Genomic DNA, 27,970 nt, shown 5'->3' with positions numbered 1-27,970 from the left:
TTTCTTTCAAGTGTGCCATATGCACTGAGCATGACAGAGAAGTCCAGCTGGTCATCTACTCAAGCTTTACAATATTTAGCAAGAAATGACAAAATACCAAAACAAACAAATCCTGAACCATTATGTACTAATTGAAACAATACAGTGTTACAAAGGCACAGGCATTGCCAAAGCTCAGCAGGGCACAGCTGGTACTTCATCACTTCAGCCACACACACAAGAATTGCCCGTGCTCATTATGGCTCTAAGAGGATGTATTTTAGAAGCACAAGATATTGCACATTAATAGGAAATCATCAGATGGACAAGCAGTTGCACACAAGGAGAAAATCTAAGCCTAAACTGACATTTCAACATCAGTGTGTGCTCCTGCTGAATAATCAGGGAACTAAAAACAGGCAGATCTGAGGGTAGCTTGCCTCATTCAATTTACAAACATCCCAAGTAGAAATAGAAATTAATTCTGTTATTTCCCACATTCAGTTATGGTATCAATTACAATTAGAAAAGAAAAATCTTAGGAGGCAGACCTCAACAAATTTATTAACAATCATTAAGTAAAAATGTAAGAAACAATTTAATCTCTTGCAAAATAAACTCCAGCTAAAAATTGAGAAAATGTTTATATAATAAGAGAGTAAGTTTCACCTGGTAATTTTCAACACCAGAAACTGACTTCTTTCTCATCCATTCACCTCCCACCTGTGGGCACCAGGAATTTATTCATTTCTAACAGCTTTATTTCCTTTTTCCTGTTTCAAAGCCTGAAGTTTACAGAGGTACCAAGGACCTGTGTCTCATCCACAAAACCAAGCAGAAATCTTTAAAACCACAAGACAAAGCACACTGAGTATCACACAACAGACAATACCCAGGGCCAGCTGCTCACTGTTTGCAAACTCAGCTGCATATCCAAGCCCTTGACTAGGCAAACAAAGCAATAAATTTCTCTGGTAGATTGATTCCTTCCTTTGGTTTTGAAACACATTCATTAATCACTCTTCAGGGCCCATAGGTCAAAACACACAAACCACTTCACCTCAGACCACCTCACCTTTTTCGTGTGCCAGCAGAAGCATCCCTATAATTATTATCTGGAAACTAAACTGGAATAAAGTTGCTTTTCCCCCCACTTTTTTTCCCCCCTCCAGGTTACCTTTACCTTGGCTTGATTCCTCAGCCCAGTTCCCTGTTTGGGTGACACTTGTGCCAGAGAGAGAGAAGGCAATGCAGGGCAGCACTGCTGACTCCTGCCAGCTAAGCTGCCCGAGGAGCCACAGCTAAATGTCTCCTGGGACTACTGCTAATTCGAGCAGGGACAAATGCCACTGCTGCTCTTCAGCCTGGCATTACTCTCCTCAGGCTGGAGATGCAATTACAGCTGGGGACACCTAAAACAGAACTCGAGGTTTGCTCTGTGAAAGATTAAGCCACCCACACCTGCTCAATGCAAGCATAATTTGGGTCCTGTCAAGTGACCTGAATATAAAAGGGTTTGAATCTTGAAAGTTTTTGAGAATGTCCCTCCTGAGTGTAGCAATTACCTAAATTAGCAGCTCTTGAAGTGCGGTGTTCAAGCTACTGAGCACGGCTTGCAGAACTGGTCTCATTTTTACAGTGTCTTCAATTCAAAGCTGAGACATGCAAAATGCCACAGTGCTTGACAAGAAATGCTGTGAACTGAGAGCAGTCTGGTCCTACCAAAAGCTCAGAAACCACTGGTCTAAACCAAGATTTAAAGAACAAAACCCCTCAAATTCCACCACAGTGTACCACAGGTGAGCACTCACAGCTCTGGCAGGAGCTGCTGCTGCTCTGTTCACCCACACATCCTTCTTGACCAGGAAGATAAACCTGCCTGGCTCTACATAGCAAAGTTTGCTCTCCAGCTGCTTTTAGGGTTTTGGTAACAATTTCTGGGTCTAATCCAAGCTCTCCTGTTTCTTGTTCCCTGCAGAAAGGCAATGCAACTTGTTTGTCTACTTAACCACTACGTGTTACCACTTGGGAAAAGTAACTTGTAGCAAGGAAATCACCACATCTGTCTACACATTGCCCAGCAAAAACACAGCCAAGACTTCTAACTGCTTGTCCAAATATTTTTCTTCCTCTTAGGTCTACATACCAGTATCCCCCACTCAGCCAGGAAGCATAAATAACTCCAAAACTAGTTTTTGAAAGCTCAAAGCAGGTAATGGAAAAGCACATTTCTAGTAATATATTAAGGTACAAAGTAAAATCAGCTATGAAAAGTCCACCTACTACTGAAGATAAGCAAGTAGGCTTAATTCCTTTCTCTCTCTCAATCTACGGCCAGTAATAGTCATATCATAATTATGAGGGGAAAAAATAATATTTCCTGGTCAGACTTCACTGCAAGTTTGGGATTTTGTGAGAACTCTGCAGGCATTTCTGCTATTCAACAAAGGTTTTTTGAATAGCACCTGAGCTTTATTTTTCCCTGTTAAGTTTGAAAAGGATTCATTGAAACTCTTCTAGTTAGGACACCAAGAAGCAGCAGCTGCCAAATTCTGAGGAAAGGCAAACAAACTCCTTTGCAATGTAAACAATCCACGCTATACTAGGAAAATTCAACAGGTAAAACCCCTCATTTTCTAGAGGCTTTCTAAAACCAGGCATTTCATCTGCTACAATCATTTAAGCCACGTAAACTCTCTCTCTCTACTTGTTTATTACGATAAGAACAACCAGGGAACAGCCTGCACCGGGTCCTGCCCAGGAAGAGGCCTCAGGTGGGGGCAGCGCACCTGCACAGCTCATCAGAGGGAATCGGTCCGGGCCTCGCTGCCCTGCTCCCGCTGCTTTGGCAAAGGAGCAGCCCCGACAGCCCAGGACAGAACCACAGCCGGTGCTGAGCGGGAAGGGACCCATCGGGATCACCGACTGCAGCTCCCGGGCCCGCGCAAAGCGCCCCAATACCCCACCGTGCGCCCGAGAGCGTTGTCCGAGCAACAACACACCGCGTCTATTTCACCCAACACCGGAAAAACTTGGGAGCAGCCGCTGCCTGCTGCCATCTCATCGCATGAGTCTGCAGGACGCGGCACGGACAGGAGCGCCGGGAGCCGAGGACCGGCCTGGGCCCGGCTCCGCGGCTCTCCCGGCCCAGGGCAGGAGCCGGGAACGTTCCCGAAGGTAGCGGCGAGCGCTGCCTGCCCGCCGGGCTGCCAGGGTACGGGGATCGCCCACGGGACAGGCGGGCAGGGCGCGGGGGCCCCGAGGCCCTGCGGGGAGCGGCACGGGAGCGGCACCGGCCCGCCCGACCCGTCCGCCCCGCCGCCCGCGGAGCGCCAAGGACGGCGGCAGCCCCGTTCCCGCTGCCCCGGCGCAACTTCGGGGCAACTTCTCCCCCCGCCCGCCCCTCGCCCCGGCCGCGTCGCTTACCCCCAGATGACATAATTGGTCTTGACGTTCTTGGGCCAGGAGAACTCTCCGAAGATCACCTCGTCGCCCTTGACCACGATCTCCTTCTTCTGCGTGTTGTACTGCCGCAGCACGCTCAGCACGTCCGCCATCTTCGCCCGGCCGCCACCACTCCGGCCGCCGCCGCCCGCCGCAGGACCCCGCCGGCGCGCCCCGGGCTGCCCGCCGCGAATGCCTGAACCGACGCCGCCGCCGCGCCGCCTACTAGGGGCGACGCCGGACGCGTTGCCATGGGAGCGACGTGGGCCCGCCCCTACCAGGGAGGGGGCGGGGCTGGCGGGGCGGAGGCCACGCCCCCTTGTCCCTCACGGCGGCCGCGCCCCGCTGCCTTCACGGCGGCACAGGCGGGGCGGGCGTGCGGGTGCGGCTTGCTCCGTCCTGAGCACACTGAGCTTTCTCATGTTTTATGTGGAAATAAAGCTTTACACGCAATCACTGCCCGAGTTTATCGGCGTGCTGCTCTTCTCTGGAGCTTTGATGCTCCCGCGTGCCCGCCGAGTCACGGCGCGGGGCTGAGCCGCGCTCGGATGGTTTGGGCGGGGGAAACGAGGAGTTTTGGTTTGAAGAAGAGGTTTTAGAGGGTGCTGGAAGGGGTGGGTGGTGCTAACGGGGTTTTAGGGTGCTGGCATGGATTTGCGGGCTCTAATGGGGTTTTTCAGGGTGCTGGGAAGCATTCGTGGATGCTAAAGCACAACTAAAAAGGGTTTCGGGGGTGTTGAGGTTTGAGGGGTGTTTGGGATGCTAGAATAGCATGTGATACATTGGGAGGAGTTTTAGTGGGGCTAAAGAGGTTTTAGAGGGTGCTCAAAAGGATTTGGGGTGCTAATGGGGCTTGAGGGTGTGCTGGGAGAGGTCTGAGAGAGCTAAAATTGATTTGGGGGTGCTGAGGAGGTTTGAGAGGTGTTGGAGGCACTGGGATGGTTTATGGTGTACTCAGAGGGGTTATACTGACACCAAAGAGGTTGTAAAGGGCCCTAAAAGGAGTTTGGGTGTGTTTAGGGTGATACCTCAAGAAAACGGTGTCAAAGGAGCAGAAGGAGCAGCAGGATCAGTGAAGTTTATGCTGGACATTAGGAAAAGATTCCTCACGGTAGTCAGGTTCTCCCAGGGCAGGTAATGGTCCCAATCCTGCCAGAGTTCCAGAAGCTTTTGGGCAATGTTTTCAGACACAATCCATAGTGGGATTATTGGGGTGTTCTGTGCAGGGACAGGAGTGCAGCTTGATGATCCTTGTGGGTCCCTTCCAAACCCAGGGTAGTCTGCGACTGATTCTCTCACACACTGTGTGTGCATCTCACTCTGCAGGCTGGAGAGAAAATCTTCTGTATCCTGGATAAAAAGAGAGAAAGAAAAGTCTCTGCTTTATCAATCACAAAAAATCTGATACAAATACACCACCAAAAAATCATAGCAAAAAAAGTCATTAGAAAAATGTTGCCCATAAATGTGAAAAAGGACAAATAGTAATGCCATGGAGCACATCCCACATTACCCTGCAGAACTTGGGATCTCAGAGCTCAGTTTGCTCTGTTTGCTCACCTGAGCAACTGCACAGGTGCAGCTGGCACATGCTCTGTCCATGTTCCAGGTTAATTTCTCCTGCTCAAACACACAAAAACTGGGAGTGTAGCATTCCCAGCGGAACCAAACAAACTGGTACCCACTGGGGAATACCAGTTGCAGGATTTGAGACCCCAAAACAAGCTCTCATTATGACTTATTCTAACCTTTGATGCTCAGAATTTTCTTAACACTCTCCAACGCTGTCAGAAAACATGATACCATCTTAAATTTGCAAAAGGCAGAATTGGGTCATTTTCCTTCTTGTAAATAACGTGTGCTGGGGCTGACAAAACAGACTAAAAGCCAACAGCCTATAGAATTCCCTGTTTCAATATGTTAGTGATATCCCCATCTGTGTCAGAACAACAACATGCAGAGCACCACAAGTGTATTTAAAACATTTCAGATATGGTATTAAAACCAATCACTGCCAATATTTATATGGGTATAGAGTAATATTTATGTGTTTAGAAGACAAAGGCATAATGAATAATCAATATCATTTCCTGAAATGAATTTAGAATTATAACTAGAGCTACAGCTTATGAAAATTGGATCAGGACTTGAAACGCTTCCAGCAGGCCAAGTCCCATTTCCATGCCTCATCCAAAAGCCCCAGTATCCCCTAAACCAGTGCTACCTCTTCAGAAACACATCCTGTACATCTGCTGCTCCACAAGGAACACCTCTTTTCAGTGAGACACACAGTCACTGTGATACAATGACACCAAAAAGCCCCTCATTTCAATCCCGCTCCATTCTGCTGCTCAGGGAGCAGGGAATGGGGCACACAGTCAGCTGCACAGAGATTTATTTTCAGGTTTCCAGAAAACACTGTAGTTCTGGTTTCCTTTTTCACTTAAGACTGCCTTCCCTGGGAAGAACAGTGAAGAAAAAAGAAAAGAAAAAGAAAGCAGAGCAAGGAGGAGTGTGTGCACTGGCAGTAGGTCAGCAAAGACAAGCTGCCTGCATCCCTAGGAGCAGGATCCCTGCAGGAGCTGGGTGTGCTGCTCTGGGAGGGGGGGAACAAAGCAGGGAGCAAGTTGATCTCGCCCTGCTGAAATCAATGCAGGAGTGAAACCAAGGTTGGAGCAGCACAGAGGTGCTGTGGTCATGCTCTGGCAGGAACAATGCCGGTAACTAAGCCAAAGGAATGACCCAGCTTTGTGTCAGTACCCCCACATGACTAAAATCAAACTCCACTTAAACAGGAAATTGTGTCAGCCACAGCTTCACCTTCTCCTGTCACTCACTGGAAACAATATAAATACAGCTGTAGTGGTGAGGAAGGTCAGAGGAGACTCCATCTCTGATTCCTGGCACTGTCAGAGGGCTCTGCCTATCTCCTCCCCACAGGGACACCTCCTGGGTAAGACTCCAACCCTCAAATATACCAGGTGCTTGCTCAGGAGATTGGGAAGGCCAGCCTGTGTTTGTGATCATACTCTTACTGCTACATGCTGCCATCTTATTGCAAAAGTTCCATACCTTCCTGGTGATTTTTCACAGGCAGCTTCTCACAGCATTGACTCCTTCTTCTCAGTACAGCCAACAAACCCCAGCTCCCGTCCAGCCGCTAAGCCACTCTTTTATAGCACTCATCCTTATTGGACACAGCTGTGGCCTGTTAAGGGCAGGCCTGTTCCTGATCTTTGGTGATCAGTGCAGCTGCAACTCCTCAGGGGTGACATTGCCTTCTGCACTATTCTCTTACATTCTATCCCTCCACAGCTGCACTGGCATCACCCACCTGACTGTGCTTGTGACTGCATGGTTCATATTTCCTGGGCTCACACACACTCCTGCACACAGGGCACTCATCACCAGCACAGAACCACAGGCTGGGCTGGGCTGGGCAGAACTCCACAGGTCATCTCTTTCCAGTGCCACACCAGCTCTGCGTGTCTGTGCCGAACTGGCCACTGTCCCAGCCCCTCTGATATCTGAGGAGCAGCTGGAATGCCAGGGGGATGATTTTCTGCCACATTTAATGCAAAAATATACTGGATTTACGCTTAATGTGACACTGTCATTACAAGTTTTAACTGGGAGTTTACAAAATAGCTCCCACAGTTTGCTTTGGGGATCATAGTGACATAATTAGCCAGCATTTATATCTTTTAATCAGAATTTGATATGAAACTATTTTCATGTGGCATTAGATACCTGAGAGTTTATCAGTTTTGTCACAGAAGATTAGGCTACAAAATCATTATCTGACATGAGCAAGGAAATTATAATTTAGTAAAATGTGAGCATATGACATGGGTACAATGTTTCAATTGCATTTTCTCACTACTTTAACAGGTTATACTGATGGTTTGTAGGAAAGCAAAATTAAGTTGTAAAACATGAGATGATTTTTCATCATAGGTAAGTTCATTTAAGATTAATCAACATCCAGGAAGATAACAGAAAGATCATGCATGAACACACATTCCCTTTTTCACAGATACACGTGAGCAAAACCAAATCAGTACAAGTGTGCATTTCCTTGCAGTATATTTTAAAACACAGGGCTGAGCACTGAACAGTGATCCAGAGCACAATTTACCCTCTCAACTAAGAGGGGGTAGAAAAGTTTCTCTGCTGCTGAAACACTTGTGCAGACCCCAGAGGGGATATTCCACAGGAGTGCTCTACGAAGGACACTCATTTGACCAGGCTCCACAGCAATGTATGTGGGGGTGAAATAACAGAATATTGTTGATCAACTTTTACTGGGCAGAGGAAATAAAAAAATCCAACACCTCCACATAAAGTAAAACCTCCCCTATTTTTTTTTCCCAGGAGCCACTAAAAACATTCCACACATTACACAATTAGCCAACTCCACTAACGCAACTTCCCAGGCAGCAGGAGCTGCTCTTCATCCCCGGCCCATTATTCACTCCATTCCCAACGCTCCTGTTCCACAGGTCGGCTTCTGACCGAAGAACTGCAGGGCAGGAAAGAAACGTGAGGAAGAGCAGGCAACAGAAACGGGCACGGAGAAGATTTAAAGTAAGTTTTACACTGGACAAAGCAAAGGCACCGCTGAACCCCCACATTGGGAATCAGCCGGGCAGGAGGCCAAACCTCCTCGACTTGCCTCACAACAGGAGCGGCTCCGGGGCCTATCCCGGGAAATCAGCCCCTCTCTGTGCCTCTGCTGACCCTATCCCGGGAAATCAGCCCCTCCTGATGCCTCTCCTGACCCTGTCCTGGGAAATCAGCCCCATCCCGTGCTGCCCTGTGCTGCCCCTATGACGGCCACGGGCTGTCCCTGTGCTGGCCTTCTCCCTGTGCTGCACTGTGCTGGCCCAGCTGTCCCTGTCCCGTCCCGGTGCTATCCCTGTCCCTGTGTTGTCTCTGTGCTGTCCCTGTCCCCGTGCTGTCTCTATGCAGTCCCTGTCCCTGTGCAGTCCCGGTGCTGTCCCTGTCCCCGTGCTATCCCTGTCCCTGTGTTGTCTCTGTGCTGTCCCTGTCCCCGTGCTGTCTCTATGCAGTCCCTGTCCCTGTGCAGTCCCGGTGCTGTCCCTGTCCCCGTGCTATCCCTGTCCCCGCGCTGTCCCGGTGTGGCTGGCGCTCCCGGAGCCCGGCATTGCGGCAGGCAGTCCCGGAGGCGGCGCGGGGCCCTGCGGGCGCGGCGCGGGGCGGGCTGAGGGAGCGCCGCCCCTTCCTGCGCGAGCTATGGCACTGCAGGGGGCGCTGCGTCGCGTGGCCGCGGCCTGGGGTGGGCGGTGAGTGCAGGCCGGGGGCGCCGGACCGGCACCGGGAATGGCCCCGGGAATGGGAATGGGATAGGGACCGGGGCACGGATAGAGATAGGGATCGGGACCGGAACTGGGATCGGGACAAAGACACGGTCTGGAGCGAGGACTGGGATCGGCACTGGGAGTGCGACAGGGATAAGGATCGGGACCGGGATCTGGACTGGTATCGGTATCGGGACAAGGACCGGGACAGGGATCGGGACCGGGACCACGACTGGGATTATGGTTGAGACAGGGACGGGAACCGGGACAGGGACGAGAATCGGGGTCGGAACAAGGACCGGGTCCGGGATCGGGACTGGGAGAGGGACAGGGATCAGGATCAGGATCAGGATGAGGGCAGGGCTCGGGATGACGATGAGGGCCGGGCTGGGGATCAGGATGAGGGCAGGGATCAGGATCAGGATGAGGACAAGGATCGGGATCAGGAGGGCCGGGCTCGCGATAAGAATGCGGATGAGGACAGGGATAGGGATGAGGATGAGGGCCGGGCTCGGGATGAGGATGAGGACAGGGATCAGCATGAGGATGAGGGCCGGCTCGGGATGACGATGAGGGCCGGGCTCGGGCGCGGGGCGGGTGCGGGGGGCCGGGCCCGCGGGTGCCGCCCGTGTGCGTGTGGCTGTGGCCGGCGGCGCGGAGCGGTTCCCGTGTAACGGCCCCGGGGCCGGGCTGTTCCTGCCGCAGCCATCCCGCTGCTCCCCGGCCCTGCGGGCACACGAGAAGCGGGCTGGCTGCACATGCTGCAGCTCAAGGGAACCACCATGGCGCAGTCAGTGAACTACCGAAACGAAACAGGGCAATGTGGCCATCCTTTGAAAGCTCGAAGATCTGACTGTCATTTCTTTTTAGCTATAGAATGGGGAACAGACAGACCGCTTGTGTAGGATTGTCGTGTGGTGCTACCGTGAATCAAATACAGGTAGCATTATTTATGTTGCTTTTACTGATTTTCAGCATTTATAAAAGCCAATTACTCCAAACCTTTTCTTATTTACACAAAGAAATACTGTAAATAGTTCTGCCTGTTGAACCTGTTCCTATGTTCATCATGGTTATCAAGCCATGCTGGCAGTTTTGTTTATCCACAGCCCTGGAACCTGATCTTCCTAGGCTGCACCCATTTTATGCGTTTTTTTAGACCTCTACTCAAATTCAGTGTTGCCATCAGCATCAGGGATAGAACCTTGTAAAATTACTGATATAAAGTAAAGTTAAATATTTTGGAAATTGTGGGTCTTATAAATTTACTGATAGTTAATGATAGCCTGAAATCCCCTTGAATTTACAGTGAAGTGATAAGGGTGTATCTTCCAGCCACTGCTTTTGGTCACTGTGCTTGCCACTGGCACATCCCAAGCGCCTTATGGACAGAGAAAACTGTCCCAAACAATTTAGGGGGATGCAGGGAGCTGGGCAGACTGCAGAGCAGAGTTTACCACACACTCCACCATCCCTTTGCTGGTTTGGAGCCAGATGCAGGTCAAACCTGCTTTCAGAGGTGCCAGCAGAGATTTTCCTGTGTTTGTTACTCTAACAGCAGCTTTTTAACCTGTGTACTACTTTCAGGAGTGTTCAACAGTGTTGTGAGTGCATTGGCTTGAAGCTCACTGAGTTTTAACTTTCTTTTGAGCACACAGGACATTATTTCACGCAACTGTGTGGTGATTTTCTCTAAAACAACATGCTCATACTGCAGTATGATAAAAAACCTCTTTAAGGGTCTGAATGTGAGTTACACAGCTGTGGAACTGGACCTAAATAGAAATGGAAAGCAGTTCCAAGACATTCTGGAACAGATGACTGGTGGCAGAACAGTGAGTATATCCTCTTATACTTAATAAGTAACAGCTTGGGCTACACACATCCCTCTTGGGTTATATCCATAGCAAGTTCTTAAGTTCTTGTTTTGAGACAGATAAATTTGGGATACAAGCTCCTAAATTAAATGCTGCAGGAGGTCTCTTCTTGTAGAACCCCTCTGGCTCTTCCTCACAGCTGATCTTTGCCCTACTGACACTGAAATAATTGAAGTATCAAAGCCATTTTTAATTTGTATATTTAAACCATTGTTTAACAACTTTATTTTATTTTACATAGTCTCACTTGACTCAATTATTGGAATTTATTACAATCACCCACTCAGTAGCTTCACCCCACTTTTGAGGGGCACATGAAGTTTCCCATCTCTGTAAATATTATGGACAAGAATGGGTTGTACACTAATATTATACACACATCTAGAAGAACACAGTGATTGTGTGTACTGGAGTCCACATGGGCTTGCTTGAGTGTTTACCTTTTTCCCAAGTGGTAACTAATGCAACTTTTGTTTTCTTGATAGGTCCCAAGAGTGTTTATCAATGGGACTTGTGTTGGAGGTGCAACAGATGCTCAAAGGCTTCATGAGGAAGGCAAACTGCTTCCTTTAATTAATCAGTGCAAATCGAAGCAACCTTGCTGAGCAACCACCTCTAGCTTCGTCTTCCTTTGTATGAACAGAGTTTCAGATGAAATCAGAAGATCACAGACACAGCATGAGCTGCACTCAACAACCTCAAACCATGGCTTTCTGAATTACAGATCACTCTTGACAGACTTTATGGCTTTGGTGAATTACTTGGTGTCCTTGCCTCAGCTTTCCCACAAGCCCAATGGTCATTAGCAAACATTCTGTAACTCTTGGGGCTCTTAGTGAGACAGTGATGTCACTTCATGGTGATTGCATCCTGCTCCAGGGAAGCCCAGGCTCTGCTAAAAGAATCCTGTGGGTTTTGCTGCACATTAGTTTGCTTTCTAGCTTTGTCTCAATAAATTGTCAATTTTATTTTATGGTTTCTTTAAATATAATTATTCTGTGTCAAACTGAAGTGTAAAGCAAACCCAGTTTGTAGTGATAGTGGTGTGTGCATGTCTGCCTCTCCTGCACGCCAGTGCCTGATCACCCAGCCCCCAAATCGTGTGTCCAATGGAACAGAAAAGGGAATAAAGACTCTGGCAGCTTTAGAGAGTGGCAGCTTTCATCTTTGCTCTGCACTCTGAGGGATCAGCCTGCACTGCCATTCAGGAATGGCTTCCAGGGGGCCAGGCAGCTCGGGCACTCAGCTGCACACTGTGGTACAACTGATCCAACAGCAGCATGGAACATAACAGCAAGGGAAGCAGGTCTAATATGCATAGAGTTTATTTAGTACTTAAATTCTACAGCCAGAATGCAGTTTACTAGCCATTTTAACTTTCAGTTAAATGTCTAACAGAAATGACTAAAATTCCATAGTTTCAGTACAATGTACATCCAAAGCCAGACCAGGCAATGCCAAGACTCTTGGTTATTTCAAAGTAGTTCATATGCAAGTAGAAAATTATATCCCACTCTTCAGTTAAAGGGACCATTGCACAACTAAAGGTGCACATATTAGAATAAAAACATTAGTCAATTTTTTACTCACTTTTTGTCAATTAAGAATCCTGTTATTTCCATTGCTTTCAGCACTGCATGTACCTAAACTACTTTTTCCCTCAAGGAAAAAAAACATCAATCTTTAATTCCAGCTAACTAGGACAGCAAGAATATCACTTAAACTTGACAGCTTCATTTTTGTGATGCAGGTTTGAACTCAGTTTAAACTGCATCATTTGTAGAAAGTCTTTAGTATGCAATTGTCTGCCCTGTGCATCTTTAATATGTAATCAGCTAGTTCAACACACTGACCTTGTTTCATTTTAATTATTGCAGTTTCCTGTGTGGTGCTAGGACACAGTCATCAAGGTAAACACACAGATGTGCATCTCTCTCTGAATTTACACTTAATAAAGCAATTTATTTTGCACATACAGTCATATAAGAATACCAAGTATTCTTATGCTCTGTGTACAATTCTTCAGCCAGTGATGTTTTTACCAGAAGCTTAACAACAATTTTGTCCCCAAAGCTGATAAACCCATCACGTAAAAATAACAACAATAGTATGCAAAGGAATTTTTCAAAGACCTTTTCATTTTGTTCCCTGTTTAGAGGCTTGTTTTTTTAACCAGTAGTCTAAAGTAACCCTTTGAGTTCCAAGTTGTGGAAGTCCCAGGGCATTGTCACTTAAGGCAAATTCTCTTGCAGCCATTGAAACAAGCTGTGCCTGTAGATGCAAGTGAGTGCCCCATCATTAAACAGGATCTAGCTTAAGGCACCCAAAGGGTTAATTATGTTTCTTTTTAACCATATTAAGGCTCCCCATCCAAACAGTTTTTTTCATTGTGTACAATTTCACAGAAAGTAGCAGCAAGACAGTGCCTTTGTTACTGGATGGCACAAAGCCATGTTATGCTTAAGTTAATTAAACATGATATGGCAGTTAAAGTGTGGTTCTAATCTGGGGGGAGGGGAACCCAACCAAAATTAAGAACCTCAAGAATAGTCATTAAAAATTTCCATCTTTTTCCCCTAGTATTGTCTCCAAGACAAAGTTGTTTCTCTTAAAATATGCTTGTCCTGGGATCTAAATATTGAAATTTATCCAGTAGAAGATCTGGATACCTGCTTATCCCTCTTAACTCCCAAGCTTCTAAGAAGCAGAAGAAGCTGGAAACAAACACTGAATTATTTAATGAAGCACACAGAGCTGTGAATGTGCACATGTGTTGCTTCTTAAATACAGAATTATTTTTAAGGATTAGAACTGCACTTTTACAGGAGAATGAAAAGACATTTTATTTGTAACTAGTTGTGCTTAACTCTTAAGCTGGTAGCATTAGGAAAACAGCTACGTATATTCATTATTTGTTAATGAAGCATTTGTAAAAGTTCTCAACATACCACATATATATGCAAATATATATACATTTAAACTTAAATTCAGAATGCAGAAATACCTAAAGAAACCACGCTTTGCAGTATCAGAATCATAAATCCAGATATGTAAGCACACATATTTAAAGACACCACACCTTCTGCTGAAATTAGCTTATCTGTTATGATTTCCATCAGGGCAGCATATCCATAAAACACTGTCCTGGTCAGTGTTTCACCTTTTCCCCAGAACTCTTGCTCAGCCATTTGCACACCCCCCAGTGTCACGGTAAGATGAAATCTCTACCAGCAAGAAAGTCATTATAGCAGCTGCTTACAGCAGCCTTTCTGTGCACTGCAAACCACTGCAGACAGCAAAATAAACCTAGAAACTGGTGGAATTTCATAGAAACTAAATAAAAGGGTTAAAAGCACAAGAAACTCATGATTCAAACACAAATGATTCTTTACTTAGGTTTACTTCTATAGCCTATTCTTTCAAGACTTTGTCTTGTCAATATTGCAAAGAAATTGCCTGTTTATCCAGAATATTAATTTTAAAGTTTTCATAATTCTGCATGACAGCAGCTTGATACTATTTAAAAGAATGAAAAGTTTCAAATCACTGAAGTACTTTTAGAAAAAAAACTTTACATTTGAAGAGCCAATTGTAATTGTTACTTTTTTCAAATAAAGCCATTCACAGGCAGATGATGGATTTTTGTAATAAACAAAGTATACTTTTGTAACTGATTTTTACACTCAGTTTTACCAAAAATCTGACAGATACAACAAATTAGCTATTTTGTAAGAGATTTATATAATTAAAGAATAGCAAAAAGTATTCATTATTAGAAACATGAAATACTATGCCATCAGTTCTGGGGCAGGGAGCTAAGCAAGCACACTCAAGTGACAGCAAGAAGGCAGAAGAATAGAGGCAAAAATAAAAGAAAAAGGAATGGATGAGAGCTTGTGAAAAAAGATTCAAGTACAGGTCTGAGGTGACAAGACAGAAAAGGAGAAAAATAACCAACACTAACAGAGAAAAGGGGACAGCAAAAGAAGAAGAAACAGAATAAATGGAACCAAAACAAAAGCCTCTGTTCCTGTGATCTCAGGACAGGGTAAGCAGTATTTGCAATGCAGACAAAGATCTTCCTAGTGTTTTTACAGTCAGAGCCATTATTAAAATACATTTCCCAAACTGCTGGTGTGTTTTTAAGCCAAGAATATACTTTGTTGAACAGCCTTTTAAAGGCATACTCGTCTATGGGCATAAGTTAACAACAGCAATGTGAAAAACCAGCATAAACCTCCTGAAGACTTGTGTTTGACAAACAGGTTTAGCAGTGGTTTTCAGCAGCAAGGTATTTTAGTGCCAGTTATTAGCAGCCCTCACACAGTGGGCATTTAGACTGGCCCTGCTGACCTCAGAACTACACCTACCCTCAGACATCTCCTTTTTGAAACAGAGGACTGCAATCTAATTCTACAAGCACCTCAAACTCTCCTACTCCTTGCTCCAGGTCTAAAATTCCTGACACGAAATTCTATTTCTTGGTAAAACTATTACTGTCATTATTGAATGTATTACTCAATGCTGATGAGATCACTGCGTTATTTTTAAAAACTCAAGAGCCTCCTGCCCTCTCCATGTCATTTATTGTGTCTCTTCCAAGAAGAAACCTGACCCTGGATGTTCACTCCTCACAACAGGATTTCACTTCTGCTGTGCTTCCAACCACAACATGCTTTTCTTCTTTCTTAAAGCTAAAGTAAACACATTACAGTGTTCAACACCATAGTCTAAGCTCCAGAATTGTCAAGGGGGTCACAGAGAAATGGCAGTCAAACTGAAACCAGTAACTTAGCAATCAGGAAACCAGGAAAACCTGCATTTTTAGGAAACATGCATTTCCTTGGTCTACAGCTGCACTCTGCATTTAGACCTTTTTTCATTCAGCATTTTGAATAAAATTAACTAGCTTTAAACTTGTCCCTGCTCAATGCTTACTGGTAAACTGCAGTGCACAATTATAGTCCCTTTTCTGCTTTTCCAGTCAGTGTTCCTCCAGTGCAATGACCACTACTGATTTGAAAGTCTCCTTTTTGGTGAAAGAGTAGGTTGTTTATTGTACACTGAACTGAAGCTTAAGTGTATCAATTTTGTCTTAACTCACTTTTTAAATTCTTTTTCAAGCATTACAGTAATTATTACCTCTTTACATGTCTAGAGTTGTTTCAGGAATTATCAGTTTAGTAACTAAAGACTAGATGCTGTCCCCTAAAATTCAGTGTATGGGCAGATAAAAAATATCCAGTCTATGGACAAGGAATTTGCAGCATCATTCTTCTATGCCCCTTAATAGAAGAGAATAGCAAAACCAGAAAGAAACTCCCAGAAAGAAAGGTCCACATAGTACAAAATTGCAGCTGTCAGCATTTACTTCAGTTTCCCCTCCCTGTGCAAATCCTGAAGAGGAGCAGATGGCAACGTGGCCTGACCAGTGCTGGTTTTACATCTCATAAACCACTGACCAGGTTTTCAGTCCAGAGTTACTACACATGTTCAGGAGCACATTCTGTACCCCAGCAGGGATGACAACCTTTTATCATTGCTCACAGCTATTCAGTGTCAACAGGTACAGGGACCTACAGTTTCTATCACTCCTACTGAAAAGTTCATCTTTACCTCCACACTCTAGTTCAAGGAACTGCATTTTAAACTGGACTGCTTCCAAAGATGTAACACCACTATAACCATACATTCAATCTGTTAGTAACTACTCTAATTTTTATTTGCAATAAATTTACTTGAAAGTTACTTGAAACACCTGTTTTAAGTTTTCATTTTATATTTAGTCCAAAATACTTCCTATTACTTCACAAATACTACTGCAAATAAGAAAAAGTACTTGCAAAAGATACTCATCTATCAGTTATTCTTGACATCTCTAGCTTAGAAGGAAACACTCAATCAGATGTTTGACTATTGCGTCATTTAAAATGCATTACTACCAAACCCATCCCAAAACATCAGTGCATTTACTGGAAATAATTATTAATATGTATTGAGCAAATGAGCTTACTCCCCATACTCATGGTGTTTGTTTAGATGCTAAAAATGATATGCAATTTTTCATGAGAAATGGCTGATTTTCTTTTTGCAAACCCCAAAGTGCTGTGTCTCAGCTTTTGTAGGAACACTTGGTTTGTTCTAGAACTCACCTGAGGAGCTGGTGGCAGTCCTGTGTCCCCAAGCATTCTGTGAGAGCAGTGAGAATTCAGGAGTGATTTACATTCATGCTGGCTGAAAGGCAACACTCTACCCAGCAGTTCTGTCAGCCCTGCTCCATGTCAGGAAAGGCTTCCCTCTCTGGATTCATTATGCATTAAGGGAGAGTGGAAGGAAGTAGCAGAATACCTTCAGTAACATGTTACATCCTATTTTAGCACCAAAAGAGATATCCCAGCTACACAATGCAAGCTTGGAATTTATCATCAATAGGAATGAGGCAAAATGACAAGTGTTACAAGTACCAAAAGTATAGTAGGAACTTCAATTTTACATTTAAAAGCTTGGGTTTTAGGCAGAAAAATATGGTATGATGTGTCATTTACCACTATGGGTAAAGATGATATTTTTATAAATCATAATTATTTTCAAATTAACATAAAATTTGCTGTTTAAAACAGTCTGTATTAGCTTAAAAGAGGCTGAAATATCTATGTTTTAGAGGAAGTTTTTAAAGCATCACTAAAAAACCTTTCAGATCTTGTAAGATTGATCTACTAAAGAGATCTTTTAACTTCCCCCCTATACACATAGAAAACACAGAATTAAATACATATACACACAAACTGCTATCAGTTTCTGTTCCAAAGTGGTAGAATACTCACTGGCTTTCTCCTTGTCACACTCTTACTATGAGACTAAAAATAAAAAATTAAAAATTAAGAATCCAGTTTCAATCACTTCCTAAACATGATTTTGTGAACATTAAGGAGGCAACTGTACAGTTCATAAAAGCTTTTAAGAATTGGTCACTATAAACTGGAGGTAGTTTTGAAATATGTTAGCTTGAATTAATTGATGAAATCAGAAGTAACACTAACCTACAAAAAGATTTTTAAAAATGAAACACTCTCCTGTTAGGAAGATTGCTTCTGAGTCATTGAATACATTCTTCTGAAAAAAAAAATGTAGCTTTTGTTTCTGGTTGCTCCCACTCAGCTTTGCTGAGCAGGCCAAGACACATGCACTTGTTATCTTGCTCAGTGAAGGTGTGCTGATGCTTCTTTAAGTTGTGACAAGGACTGAATGTGACATCCCAGTCATTTCCAAGGTCTTTTTCTACTAAATACAGTTTTTAGAACTCCCTGTAAAGTATTTTTAATTCTAAACTAGTGCTTCTGAAATGGTATTGTGCAGAAACTGTCCCCCAATTTACCTAAAGAGATATTTCCTCCTGAAAACCCAGATGATAATCCAGAGAGAAAAAGATTAGCATGAGCTCTTGCACTTTCAGTTTTAGCAGTATAAAATGTCCCTGGGTAACTTACACTGTATCACAGTCACATGGTCTCAATACATACCAGAAAAAACTTCTTTTGTAGATTTTAACCATAGCCATGGAAACCACTGAACATTACTAACACTTAAAATACAAAGATTTAGAAAAGCCCAAATAAAATTCTCTCTCAATGAAGCTGCTGGTAAACTGCCATTATTAAAAATACTAAGCCCATTTGTTTCCAGCTCCATTCTAGAAGTAATTAGTGAATTTATTCTTGCAAATAAGCATTCCACAGCAATGGGGGAAATTAAAAATCTCTCCATATTTATAGTCTACTATAAATGAAATTAAATTATACACTATGTAACCCTGTAACCACTTTTAGCAAACTTCTCACTGTTATTCTAAATTGTGTGCAACAGGAAAAATAAAAAAAGAGATTCCTCATCTGCTTTTCTTGTTTTCCCTTCACAAAAAGTTAATAAAAATCACAAAACCATGAGGGTTGGAAAAGAGCTCTTAAGATTGAGTCCAACCATCAACCCAACACTGCCAGGTCCACCACAGAGCCAGGTCCCTAAGCACCAAATCCACATGGTTTTGGGAAGGAGATTGCAGCACCTCCCTGGGCAGCCTGCTCCAATTCTTGGCTGCAAACAGGATTTGAGGTTCAGCCACACCAGTGCCAAGTCAAGAGGAAGAAGCCCTGGCCTGCTCCTGCTGCCCCTCTTTCTGATGCCAGCCAGGATGCCCCTGGCCTTGCTGCCCAGCTGGGCACAGCTGGCTCCTGTTCACCCACTCCTGACCAGCACCCCCTTTTCCACGGGGCAGCTTCCCAGCCACTCTGCCCCAGCCTGGAGCATGACTGGGATTGCTGTGACCAAAAGGCAGGACCCAGCACTTGGGCCACACTCAATCCATGGCCCCAGCCTGTCCAGATCCCTCTGCAGAGCCTTCCTGCCCTCCAGCAGATCAACTCAGCCTGGTGCCATCTGCAAACTGAGGGTGCTTTTGATCCCCTTGTCCAAACCAGCCATAAAGATACCGAGCAGGACTGGCCCCAACAGGGAGCCCTGGGGAGCACCACTGGTGGCCAGCCAGCAGCAGGATGTGACTCAGGCACCACCACTCTGTGGTGGTTCAGCCATCCAGCCAGTTTTTCAGTCAGCAAACAGTGCACCTGTCCAAGCCACAGGCTCCTATCTTGTCAGACAGGAGAGAAACAGTATCCAAGGCTCTGCTGAAGCCCAGGCAGCCACAGCCTCAGCCTCCACCTCAGCCACCAGGGAGGTCACCATTCATAGCAGGAGATCAGGTTGGTCAGGCAGAACCTGCCTTTCACAAAGCCATGCTGGCTGGGCCTGGTCCCTGGCTGTCCTGCACATGCTGTGTGATCCAGATGATCTGTTCCACGTCCCTCCCTGGCACTGAGGGCAGGCTGACAGGCCTGTGGCTTCCTGCATCCTCCTTCCAATGGGTGTCACACTGGCCAACCTCCAGGCATCCTGAGACCTCCCTGGTTAGCCAGGACTGATGATAAATGGTGGAGAGCAGCTTGGGTGGATTCCATCAGACTCCAGGGACCTTTGAACACTTAAGTGGAGGAGTAGGTCACTGTTTCCTCCTGAATTACAGGGCCCTCATTTTGTTCCTTGTCTCTCAGTCTTCCCAACGACAGCTGGTCTGACTATTAAAGACTGAGGCAAAGAAGGCATCAAGCACCTCAGCCTTTTTCCCATCCTTTGTGGCAATGGTTCTCCTCACCTGCAATAAAGGATGGAGATTCTCTCCTTGGCTCTCCTTTTGTGGCTGATGTATTTGTAAAAACACTTTTTATTATTTATTTCAGCAGTGGCCAAATTAATTTCTAGCTGGGGTTTCACTTTCCCAACCTTCCTGCATAATCTAACAACATCCTTGTAGTCCTCAAGAGCATCCTGCCTCTTTTCCAAAGGTCTTTTTTCCCTGAGTTCCAGTGACAACTCCCTGTTCAACCAGGCCAGTCTTCTTCCCCACTGGCTCATCTCTCAGCACATGGGACAGCCTGCTCCTCCTTTTTTAAGATCCTTGAACAATGTCCAGCCTTTCTGTACCGCTTTCCATTCAGGAGTGTTTGCAAGGGACTTTGTCAGTCCTAAAAGGCGAAGGTCTGAACTCTGGGGCTCCTCACCTCCCTCTACACCCTCCTCAGTGACTCCAAAGTGGTGCTCAGGGCCCTGGAGGTGACCACCTGCTCCTGAAGTCCTGGGGGACAGGAAGCTGGACATCCTGCAGTACAGCCCTGCTCCTGGGGCTGATGGAGGCAGCACATCCTCAGCAGGTGCTGGGCCTGCTGCTGCAGAGGGGGTACCTGCAGCAGACGAACTCCAAAGTCCATGAGGAGCTGGACAGCACTGTGGTCCTCTTCACTTACCCTGCTGAGGAGCTGGATGTGGCCAAGATGGTGTCTGGGCTGACTCCAGCACTGGTGGAGAGCAGGAGCAGGGTCCAGCATGACACAAAGTGTTTGCTGTGGTGGTGTTTCCTTGGGCCCAGGCAAAACCACCCTTCTCCTCAAGGCAGTGGATGCTGTGGAGCTTGAGGACAACAGGGATGGGGTGATTGATGTGCTGCAGGCCAGGCTAGCCAGGAAGACTTTGGTGAAGCTCAGGGAGCAAGGGTTTGTGAAGTACACTGTGGTCCTGCCACCAGCCCATCATAACAGGGGGTCCTGTTCACCCCTGGGACAGATCCAGAGTGGCTGGTGCTGGCCCACAGCACTCAGAGCACAGTTCCTGTGGTAATCACACCAAAGATGATGCCCTCTGGAGCTCCAGCTCACATAAAGCCCAGGCTGGTCAGGGAATGAATCCAACTAGAGTTTGAGTGTGTGTACAGGAATAAACAACTGCCTTGGGAAAAGGAGGGTGCTGGATACCAGGAAGGTGGCTGAGGAGTGGAGATGCCTTTCTAAAGGAGCATGGAGCAGGGCTACAGCTGTGCTGCAGGACTCTGAAGGGCGATGTGACTGCACTGCCAGCCATTACCAAGAGTGTCCAAATGCACAGTGTGCTGCTGCATGGCACCAAGTCCCAGGGTGACAGCAGTGACATGTGGCTGCCACCTCCAATGGCAGAGGGATCGCTGGCTACTGACAGTTTGACACCAGAGATGCCAGCACTGAGTTTCTCTGTTAGATTTGCATGAGACTGAAGTTCTGTTTCAACCTTACAAACACCTTAGTGAGAAGCTCTAGTCAGAGATGCTTGAAGTGCCACCACCTCCTGTAACATTCTGATATGTATACAATATGCCATGAGCTAATAAAGTATATTTGGCTGGGAGTTCCCAGGGTGAAGTCTGTTGCCAGCAATGGACCCACTGGGAAGAGCAGATGCCTACAAATGTTAAATCAGATCCAAAGTGAAGTTTCTAAGAACATCCAAAGCTCCTGTGTCGAAGCCACAGATATCCAACATGCCTCTGTCGTCCGGGTCCGCGATCGTGAAACCGTGGGAGGTCATGCCACAAACCACCAGCTTTGCAGGAATGCCCATTTTCTAGAGGGAGGAGAGCAAAAAATATCAGAAAACACATCTAGAATAAAAAATGTGCACATATGCAGTAATTTAAATATGCCAGAGGGCCAAATCTCACTTGCATAGGCACTGTCTGAAGAGGAATGCAAGAATCAGAACTGCAGGGTGCCTGTCAGCACTGGAACGGCAGCTAACCTCAACTAAGGAAACCAAACTACAGACTTCTGGTATTCATTTCAACAGGGTGGAAACTATGTAATGATTCAAGTCCATACACCCATGCCTGACAAACACATTTTTGGTAGTTTCAAAAATAGTTTATTTAAAGCATAAAGGATTGTTTGCTGAATAAATAAGGGTTTCCAATAGCAATGTGCTTGGAGAAGGTATTTTTCTCTGTTCTATTGTAATATTAGGAAGCTGCACAGCTTAGAGCAGTCCCTTTAAAACACAATAGGCTTTCTTCACAAGATACTGTCACCTCATCCTCCTGACACTTGTCTTTAGTACTTCATTGAAACATTCTGACATCTACCGCAGACATCAAAGTTGAACTTAGTTCTGAGAGTCAAACATGATCCTGTAACAACTATAAAAACTTACCCCATCAATTACATATAGAATTTAGAAATTCATGCAGTCCCTGAGTAACAAAATTTTATGAACATTGGAGCACACCAAGCAGGGCAGGCTAATTACAAATCCTTTTAGCAATTCTGTGGTTTTAAATACACACAATTACTGCTATATGTGCACTAATTCTGCCTAACTGCAGGATTGATAAGTTTTTAACAATATATAATTATTTACTGAAGAAAGCCACACCCAGTCCAATCTCGAAAAGATTTTTAGAGCTGATACTTACTTTGTACAGTATTTATTAATCATAAACAGTCAGAAGCAATTTACCTCTCTGTACTCTCTAAGGGCCACTGCAGGAGGAGTATTCCCAGCAAAGGTCTCATTATCAGTAAATACAATGAAGACATCAGCAGCTGTCTGAGTTTTTTGAGCCCATATCATTGGAAGGGAACAATCAGTGGTACCCACTGGAATCTTATGGAGAAAAAAATAAATATACATGGAACACATTAATACAGAAATTAACAAACCATGGGAAAATTTCTTTTGATGTAAGCTTCACGTCTTACAATTACTACACAAAGAGGCTTCTTTGTTAAACTTGTTCATTTTATCTCAGCTTGTCCAAGATTTTTTTTTGTTTGAATTTTTAAAGCATTCTTTTCAAGCTAACTCATCGTGACATAGCACTGACATTCTAAATTGCAATGTTTAATATCCAGCAAATGAAATAATGACATTTGCTGGGCTTTCCCTAAATAAAATGCACCAAAAAAATCCAATCTTGTACTAGAGCTATACAGATTAAACAAGGTAGTAGGATTGATGACAAATAAAATACAATGTAACTGCTGAGACTTTTTTTTTACATACTTCATACATTTTCACTAAAACTTGAGGTAAGGTCATGTCAGCCGTCACGGGACACGGGACCATTTCATGTGAAAAGGCAACAATTTGGGAATCCTTCTCAGTCCGTGCCACAACCTGAGAAAGAGGGAGAAAAGAGTGAAAATAATGCAGTTACATTACTCTGAATTTTTCATGTCTGAACTGAGCTATTCCCTACCACACAGCATGACAAATGCTTTTGTATTGAAATCATCATGGCTGCTCATAAACAGTAATGGTTCACTCTACACTTTAAATATTCTGTAAATAAATATTCTGTAAATAAACACTGCAAAAAGAGCTGAACAACTGCTCTAATTACTGTAACCAAAGATACTTCCATTTTCTTCCCTCCCCTCTGACATAAAACCTTGACCATTTTTAAGGGCCAACAAAAGTTCAACTCCTCTGCATAAAAGAATACAACACAAGAAGCTTTAGAATGCTAAACTGAGAGGAAAGTAATTGTGAGTAAAGGCCACATTGACAACTCAAACAGATATAAGAATTATCCCAACATTTCTTAATCTACTCCGTATATTTCTATGAATGCTTCTGAAAAACTTAAAATGTGTAAGATAAAGTTATCATTTTTTACTTATAGTAAGCCATTTTATTATGGCTAAGATAAGTGAAAAACCTGCCCTGACCAACTTCTTCAAACTGATATTTCTGAATATGGTTGCTAGGAGCTTTCAGCAGTGAGGCACAAGGTCACACCTTCTGTACCCAAAAAATATTATATGTGAGTTTCCTCTTGATTTCTAACCAGCTTTAGAGCACCTTTCAAAAAAGCAATTCAAGCTGAAAACAGTTATAAATAAAAGAAATTTAAAGCCTCACCATACACATTACTGCTGCAACCATGCTGGCATTGAGGACACTGCCCAAAACCTTTTGTGTCATTGATGCACTAACATCAACTGCAACTACAATGCGTTTTCCTGTTGGTTCCACTGTCTGAAAAAATAAAAGACAAAAATATCATAGGTACACATAATTTATATATTCATTTCTTCTTCTGCTTTCACTCCTAAAGAGGGCATTTTTTCCTCTTTCTGGGTAACATCAGGACAGTGCTGTTGCCAAAGTTTCAGAATTGTTACCCACCCCAGGATCTGTTCTTGATAAGCTTTCAGAAAACACAGAACTCTTAAAAAGCTTAACAAATTTGAAAACTATTATTACCTTGAAAGCTTTGTAAAATGAGGCATCTAAAGCTTCTAAAATGTCTTGATCAGGACGCCACCAAAGCTTCCCTCGGTTTCCATGTCCAGCTTTATAGGTTTCTAATGCAACCAAGATATGGAAGGGATGTATTCTACCCTACGGGCAGAAATCAAAAATAAGGACATGAAAACTTCACCTCCTTAAAAAACGTAACAAACTAAAAAGAAATTAAAATAAGTTCCTGCTACAAAAAATCTCAAGTTTAGTATACGGTTACTTGAAATTTGTTAAACCTAAAGAGTTCATGCAGTTACACAGCTGTTGGATGAACTGATGAACTGTTGTGGGTTACTGATAATGGACCCCACTCCCTCTCAAGAATCCTCTAATTAACACCAAATGGGATGCCATCACCAGAATTCTGGTAACATTTTGCAGCTCTATGATTGTCTATTTTCCATCACAGGCTTACAGTAAAACAAAGTCCCTGCCCAGCTGAAGAGAAAGGAGCTGAGCAAGGAAAAGAACCAACTTAAAACTAACTTTATACAAGATACAGTAACACTGGGCAATAAATTATTTTTGGAACATAGCATTCATTTTTCTCATGCTATAAAACACTCCAAACTTTTTTTTTTTGCTTTCCATATATAAACTTAACTTATATAACCATATGGACATTTTGTTATCTTTATCCAAAAGGGGCGTCTCAGTCCTTAATCACTGCCAGCATCAAAACTCAGTGAATCTGAGTGCTTGTGCATGGTCTATCTTCCACCAAGGTATTGCACCATGGTCTTTGCCCTTCCTTCTCCAGGAAGGAACCAGAGCAAAGGAATGGCAATAGGATGGGGGGAAAAGGACTTTTGTTGTTGTGTTAAATTCAGTTCTGGTGCTGAAGAATTTCAATGTCCTGATTTTCATCTTCCCAGCTCACAAAACCGCTGCTCAAGACAGTCATCGTCTCTACCTTAGACTAAATTCCTGAAAATGTTATTCTCTCTTTGGAGAACCCTTTTTTCCCCTCTTACTTTCCTTCCACTTGGATGGACAATAAAGCAATCAGAAAAGAGGAATGTCCCCTTGCCCATCTTGTTTTACCCCTCAGCTACTGTGTTATTTTCTTAACTCACTTAAAAACTATAAGACTCAGAAGAAATTTATGAACCCAACTAGCACAGCTTGCCACAGCCCTCACTTAAGAAAAGATCCAATAGCTGCCAGTACACTTATTTTATCTGAATGTTTCAGAAAGCAGGTGGGGAATCAAATGAGAAATTATAAACAGCAGTTTTAAAATAAAGTTGCAGGCATTAAACTGCAGTTTTTAAATAGAATACACTAACATAACTAAACATTAAAAATTAAAATCCACAAGGGCTGGCACTAATTATGACGTTCTCACCTTTTTTAGCAGTTTCTCATTTCTCAGTTTTTCACATACTATTGCCACTTCTGAACCTCGTGGTTCAAGCACTGAATTTGCTGTCAGCTTTCCTAAATTTCTCAACAATACAGAAATAGGCATTTCCTTGAGTAATGCCTTCCAAACCTATGATGAAAGAGAAGGGAAACACGGAAAGATGAGATTCTCAAAGCACAAGAATTGTTAGCTGTACATTGAATGAGTCTATTTTAAAATAAATGTACCAATTATATTAAAGTCGTAATTATTTTAAATTAACTATTTAGGTAAACAACTTGAAAAACAGTGTAAGGGCTATTTTGAAAAGAAATCTAGACTTAAGACTCTGAACAGCATTACTCACTGTAGAGAATTCATACTTCTAAGGAGAATTTGACTAAGGAAGTTACCTACCTCTTTAGATTTCAGATGGTTTGTCAGGAGGTGCTCTCTAACTAGACCATACTCCTCTATCAAATGAATAACTTCCAATTCATCTTTTGTGCGTTTGACTTTCTCCACAGCCTCCAGATACTTCAAGAGTTTTTCAGTCTCAGCAGAAACTGCTTTCTCTTTATAAGCTTCTTGGACATCTTTCCAGCCCTTGGTAATATACTTAGTGACTATAGCAATTCCTGATGGAAAAGAAAACCATTTCTCAAGCAGGATTACCATCTGTATACTGGATTTTATCATTCTAGCATGCAAATCAATTAGCAGGTTTCATTCTCAGACCTACCAAACAGCTACTGAAAAGGTCAGCCACACACAATTTAGAGCAATACTTTTAGTTACTGTATTCATCTCCTTAGAAGTAAGGAGCTTCATGTATTTGCTACATTGTCCACAGAAGCTGTGGCTGCCCCATCCCTGGAAGTGTCCAAGACAAGGCTGGATGGAGCTCTCAGCAGCCTGGGCTAGTGGGAGGCATCCTCCCCACGGCAGAAGGATTGGAACTGGATCATCCTCATGGTCCCTCCCAACCCAAACCATTCTATTATTTTAAGATTTGAAGTCAACAGATCTTCCCACATAACAAAAAAGGGTTATTTCATCATTTGTAACCAAATAGGAACAAAATGAGGGACTTATTTTGGCTTCCCTTGGCATATGAAAGAAAATAACAAACAAACCCTGTTTACCTTGAAGATAAACAGGTCTGGTATTTGATAGGATCACCCACATTTTTAAGATGCAATTCACAGGATATCCTCACTAAGAGGATACAGCCTGTTTACCTTGAAGGTCTGTTTTTTTATATGATTACCCACACTTTTAAGATGCAACGTACAGGATATCCTCACTAAGAATTCATCTACAATGGAACTCAAGTTTCCAAAAATACTTCCACAGTAAATATAAAAGGTTTAAAACACAGTATTTTCAGGTAAATAAAAATTTATTACCTTCACTGGCAGGTTTTAGGTGGGACAACCTCAGAAGATCTTTATGAGACCAACCACTTCTTTGCTTATATTTTGTAACTGCTAAAGCAAGAGCCATGCCATTCTTTCCATTGTACCAATCTGCAACAGCTTTCCTCAGAGCACGGCCCCACATGCCACATTTCATGCCCTCCTTCAGATCTTTTTTAAACTGGATGAAAGTAAAGAGATGGGTTGGTATGCAACACACCTCGGGGACAGCTTTAAACGCCGCTTGTTTTGTTTTGGCATCAGAGCACTGCGAGCAAACGGCGAGGGCAAAGAGAAGGGGCTCCTGTTTTGCCGCTCTGCCCTCTTGACTAAAGGCTTTGATTTCTTCCACAACTTGGCAGCCTCTGCCCTCTTCAATGAGCCTCAGCAAAGCTTCGGCGTTCTCAAAGCCCAGCTTGTGCTCCTTGACGTGGTAGGCGCTGCCCTCGGAGCCGAAGCACAGGAAGTGCTGCAGCCGGGTGCTGTCCGTGAGGTCCCAGGCGGCACCGCCGGGCCCCGGCGCCTCGCTCGGGGGCTGCGCTGGGCTCTGCTCCGCCTGCATCCTCCGCACCGCCAGGCTCTGCTGCAACAGCAACACCTCTCATTAGCAACTGCGCTTCACTGCCCTTTCAGCAAAGTAAACACACGGGGTCTACGAGCTTGTCATCTTAAGCTTTCATTCATGAATTTAAGTATACTCCAAGTGTCCGGTAATACGCATCACTTAGGGGAAAAGAAACAAAAAACTCTCTAAGTTATAATAGTGACTAACTTACTTCTTAAAAACTAACTCAGAAGCTATTTAACCCCAGTAAGTGGCACACAAAAACCACCTGGTCTCGGGGCCTTTCTGGCTCACTGCGACCCTGGGAATGTTAAAAGTGTCTTTTCCCAGCCCGAACGCTTGAAGAATGAGTCAGAGCTCTT

At 44.1% G+C, this 27,970-nt stretch overlaps 3 protein-coding genes across 5 annotated transcripts in view; 1 reads left to right on the top strand and 2 right to left on the bottom strand.

Annotated features, from left to right (window-relative positions):
• Positions 1-3,584, bottom strand: part of CDC73 (cell division cycle 73) — a 101,765-nt gene extending 98,181 nt beyond the window's left edge. Inside the window, exon 1 of the mRNA XM_064720101.1 lies at positions 3,406-3,584. Within this exon, the coding sequence (XP_064576171.1) occupies positions 3,406-3,536 (131 nt within the window). The 5' untranslated portion in view covers positions 3,537-3,584. The remainder of the gene's footprint in view (positions 1-3,405) is intronic.
• A 3,779-nt stretch (positions 3,585-7,363) lies between these two features.
• GLRX2 (glutaredoxin 2) lies at positions 7,364-11,768 on the top strand. Its single transcript, XM_064720133.1, has 6 exons — positions 7,364-7,380; positions 7,860-8,010; positions 8,513-8,931; positions 9,615-9,684; positions 10,403-10,579; positions 11,107-11,768. Exons 1-6 carry the CDS (start codon positions 7,364-7,366, stop codon positions 11,224-11,226), a joined length of 954 nt encoding a protein of 317 aa, XP_064576203.1. The 3' UTR covers positions 11,227-11,768.
• A 162-nt stretch (positions 11,769-11,930) lies between these two features.
• Positions 11,931-27,624, bottom strand: RO60 (Ro60, Y RNA binding protein). 3 transcript variants are annotated; one of them, XM_064720100.1, is made up of 10 exons: positions 27,035-27,624; positions 26,043-26,263; positions 25,629-25,775; positions 24,242-24,379; positions 23,897-24,013; positions 23,036-23,149; positions 22,490-22,636; positions 21,519-21,601; positions 21,328-21,439; positions 11,931-18,540 (listed from the first exon to the last, which is right to left on the bottom strand). In XM_064720100.1, the coding sequence occupies exons 1-10, from the start codon at positions 27,603-27,605 to the stop codon at positions 18,415-18,417; spliced, it is 1,776 nt and encodes a 591-aa protein (XP_064576170.1). In that variant the 5' UTR covers positions 27,606-27,624; the 3' UTR covers positions 11,931-18,414. The 3 variants fall into 3 exon arrangements, 2 of the variants coding, with proteins under 2 accessions (XP_064576170.1, XP_064576169.1); XM_064720099.1 differs by having other exon boundaries at positions 18,429-21,601; XR_010441238.1 differs by lacking the exons at positions 11,931-18,540; positions 21,328-21,439 and having other exon boundaries at positions 21,499-21,601; positions 23,043-23,149.
• Between the last annotated feature and the right edge of the window lie 346 nt (positions 27,625-27,970).

Source organism: Zonotrichia leucophrys, chromosome 8 (genome assembly GCF_028769735.1).
Source record: "Zonotrichia leucophrys gambelii isolate GWCS_2022_RI chromosome 8, RI_Zleu_2.0, whole genome shotgun sequence".
Taxonomy (NCBI): Eukaryota; Metazoa; Chordata; class Aves; order Passeriformes; family Passerellidae; genus Zonotrichia; species Zonotrichia leucophrys.
This window is presented reverse-complemented; position numbering and strand designations above follow the sequence as displayed.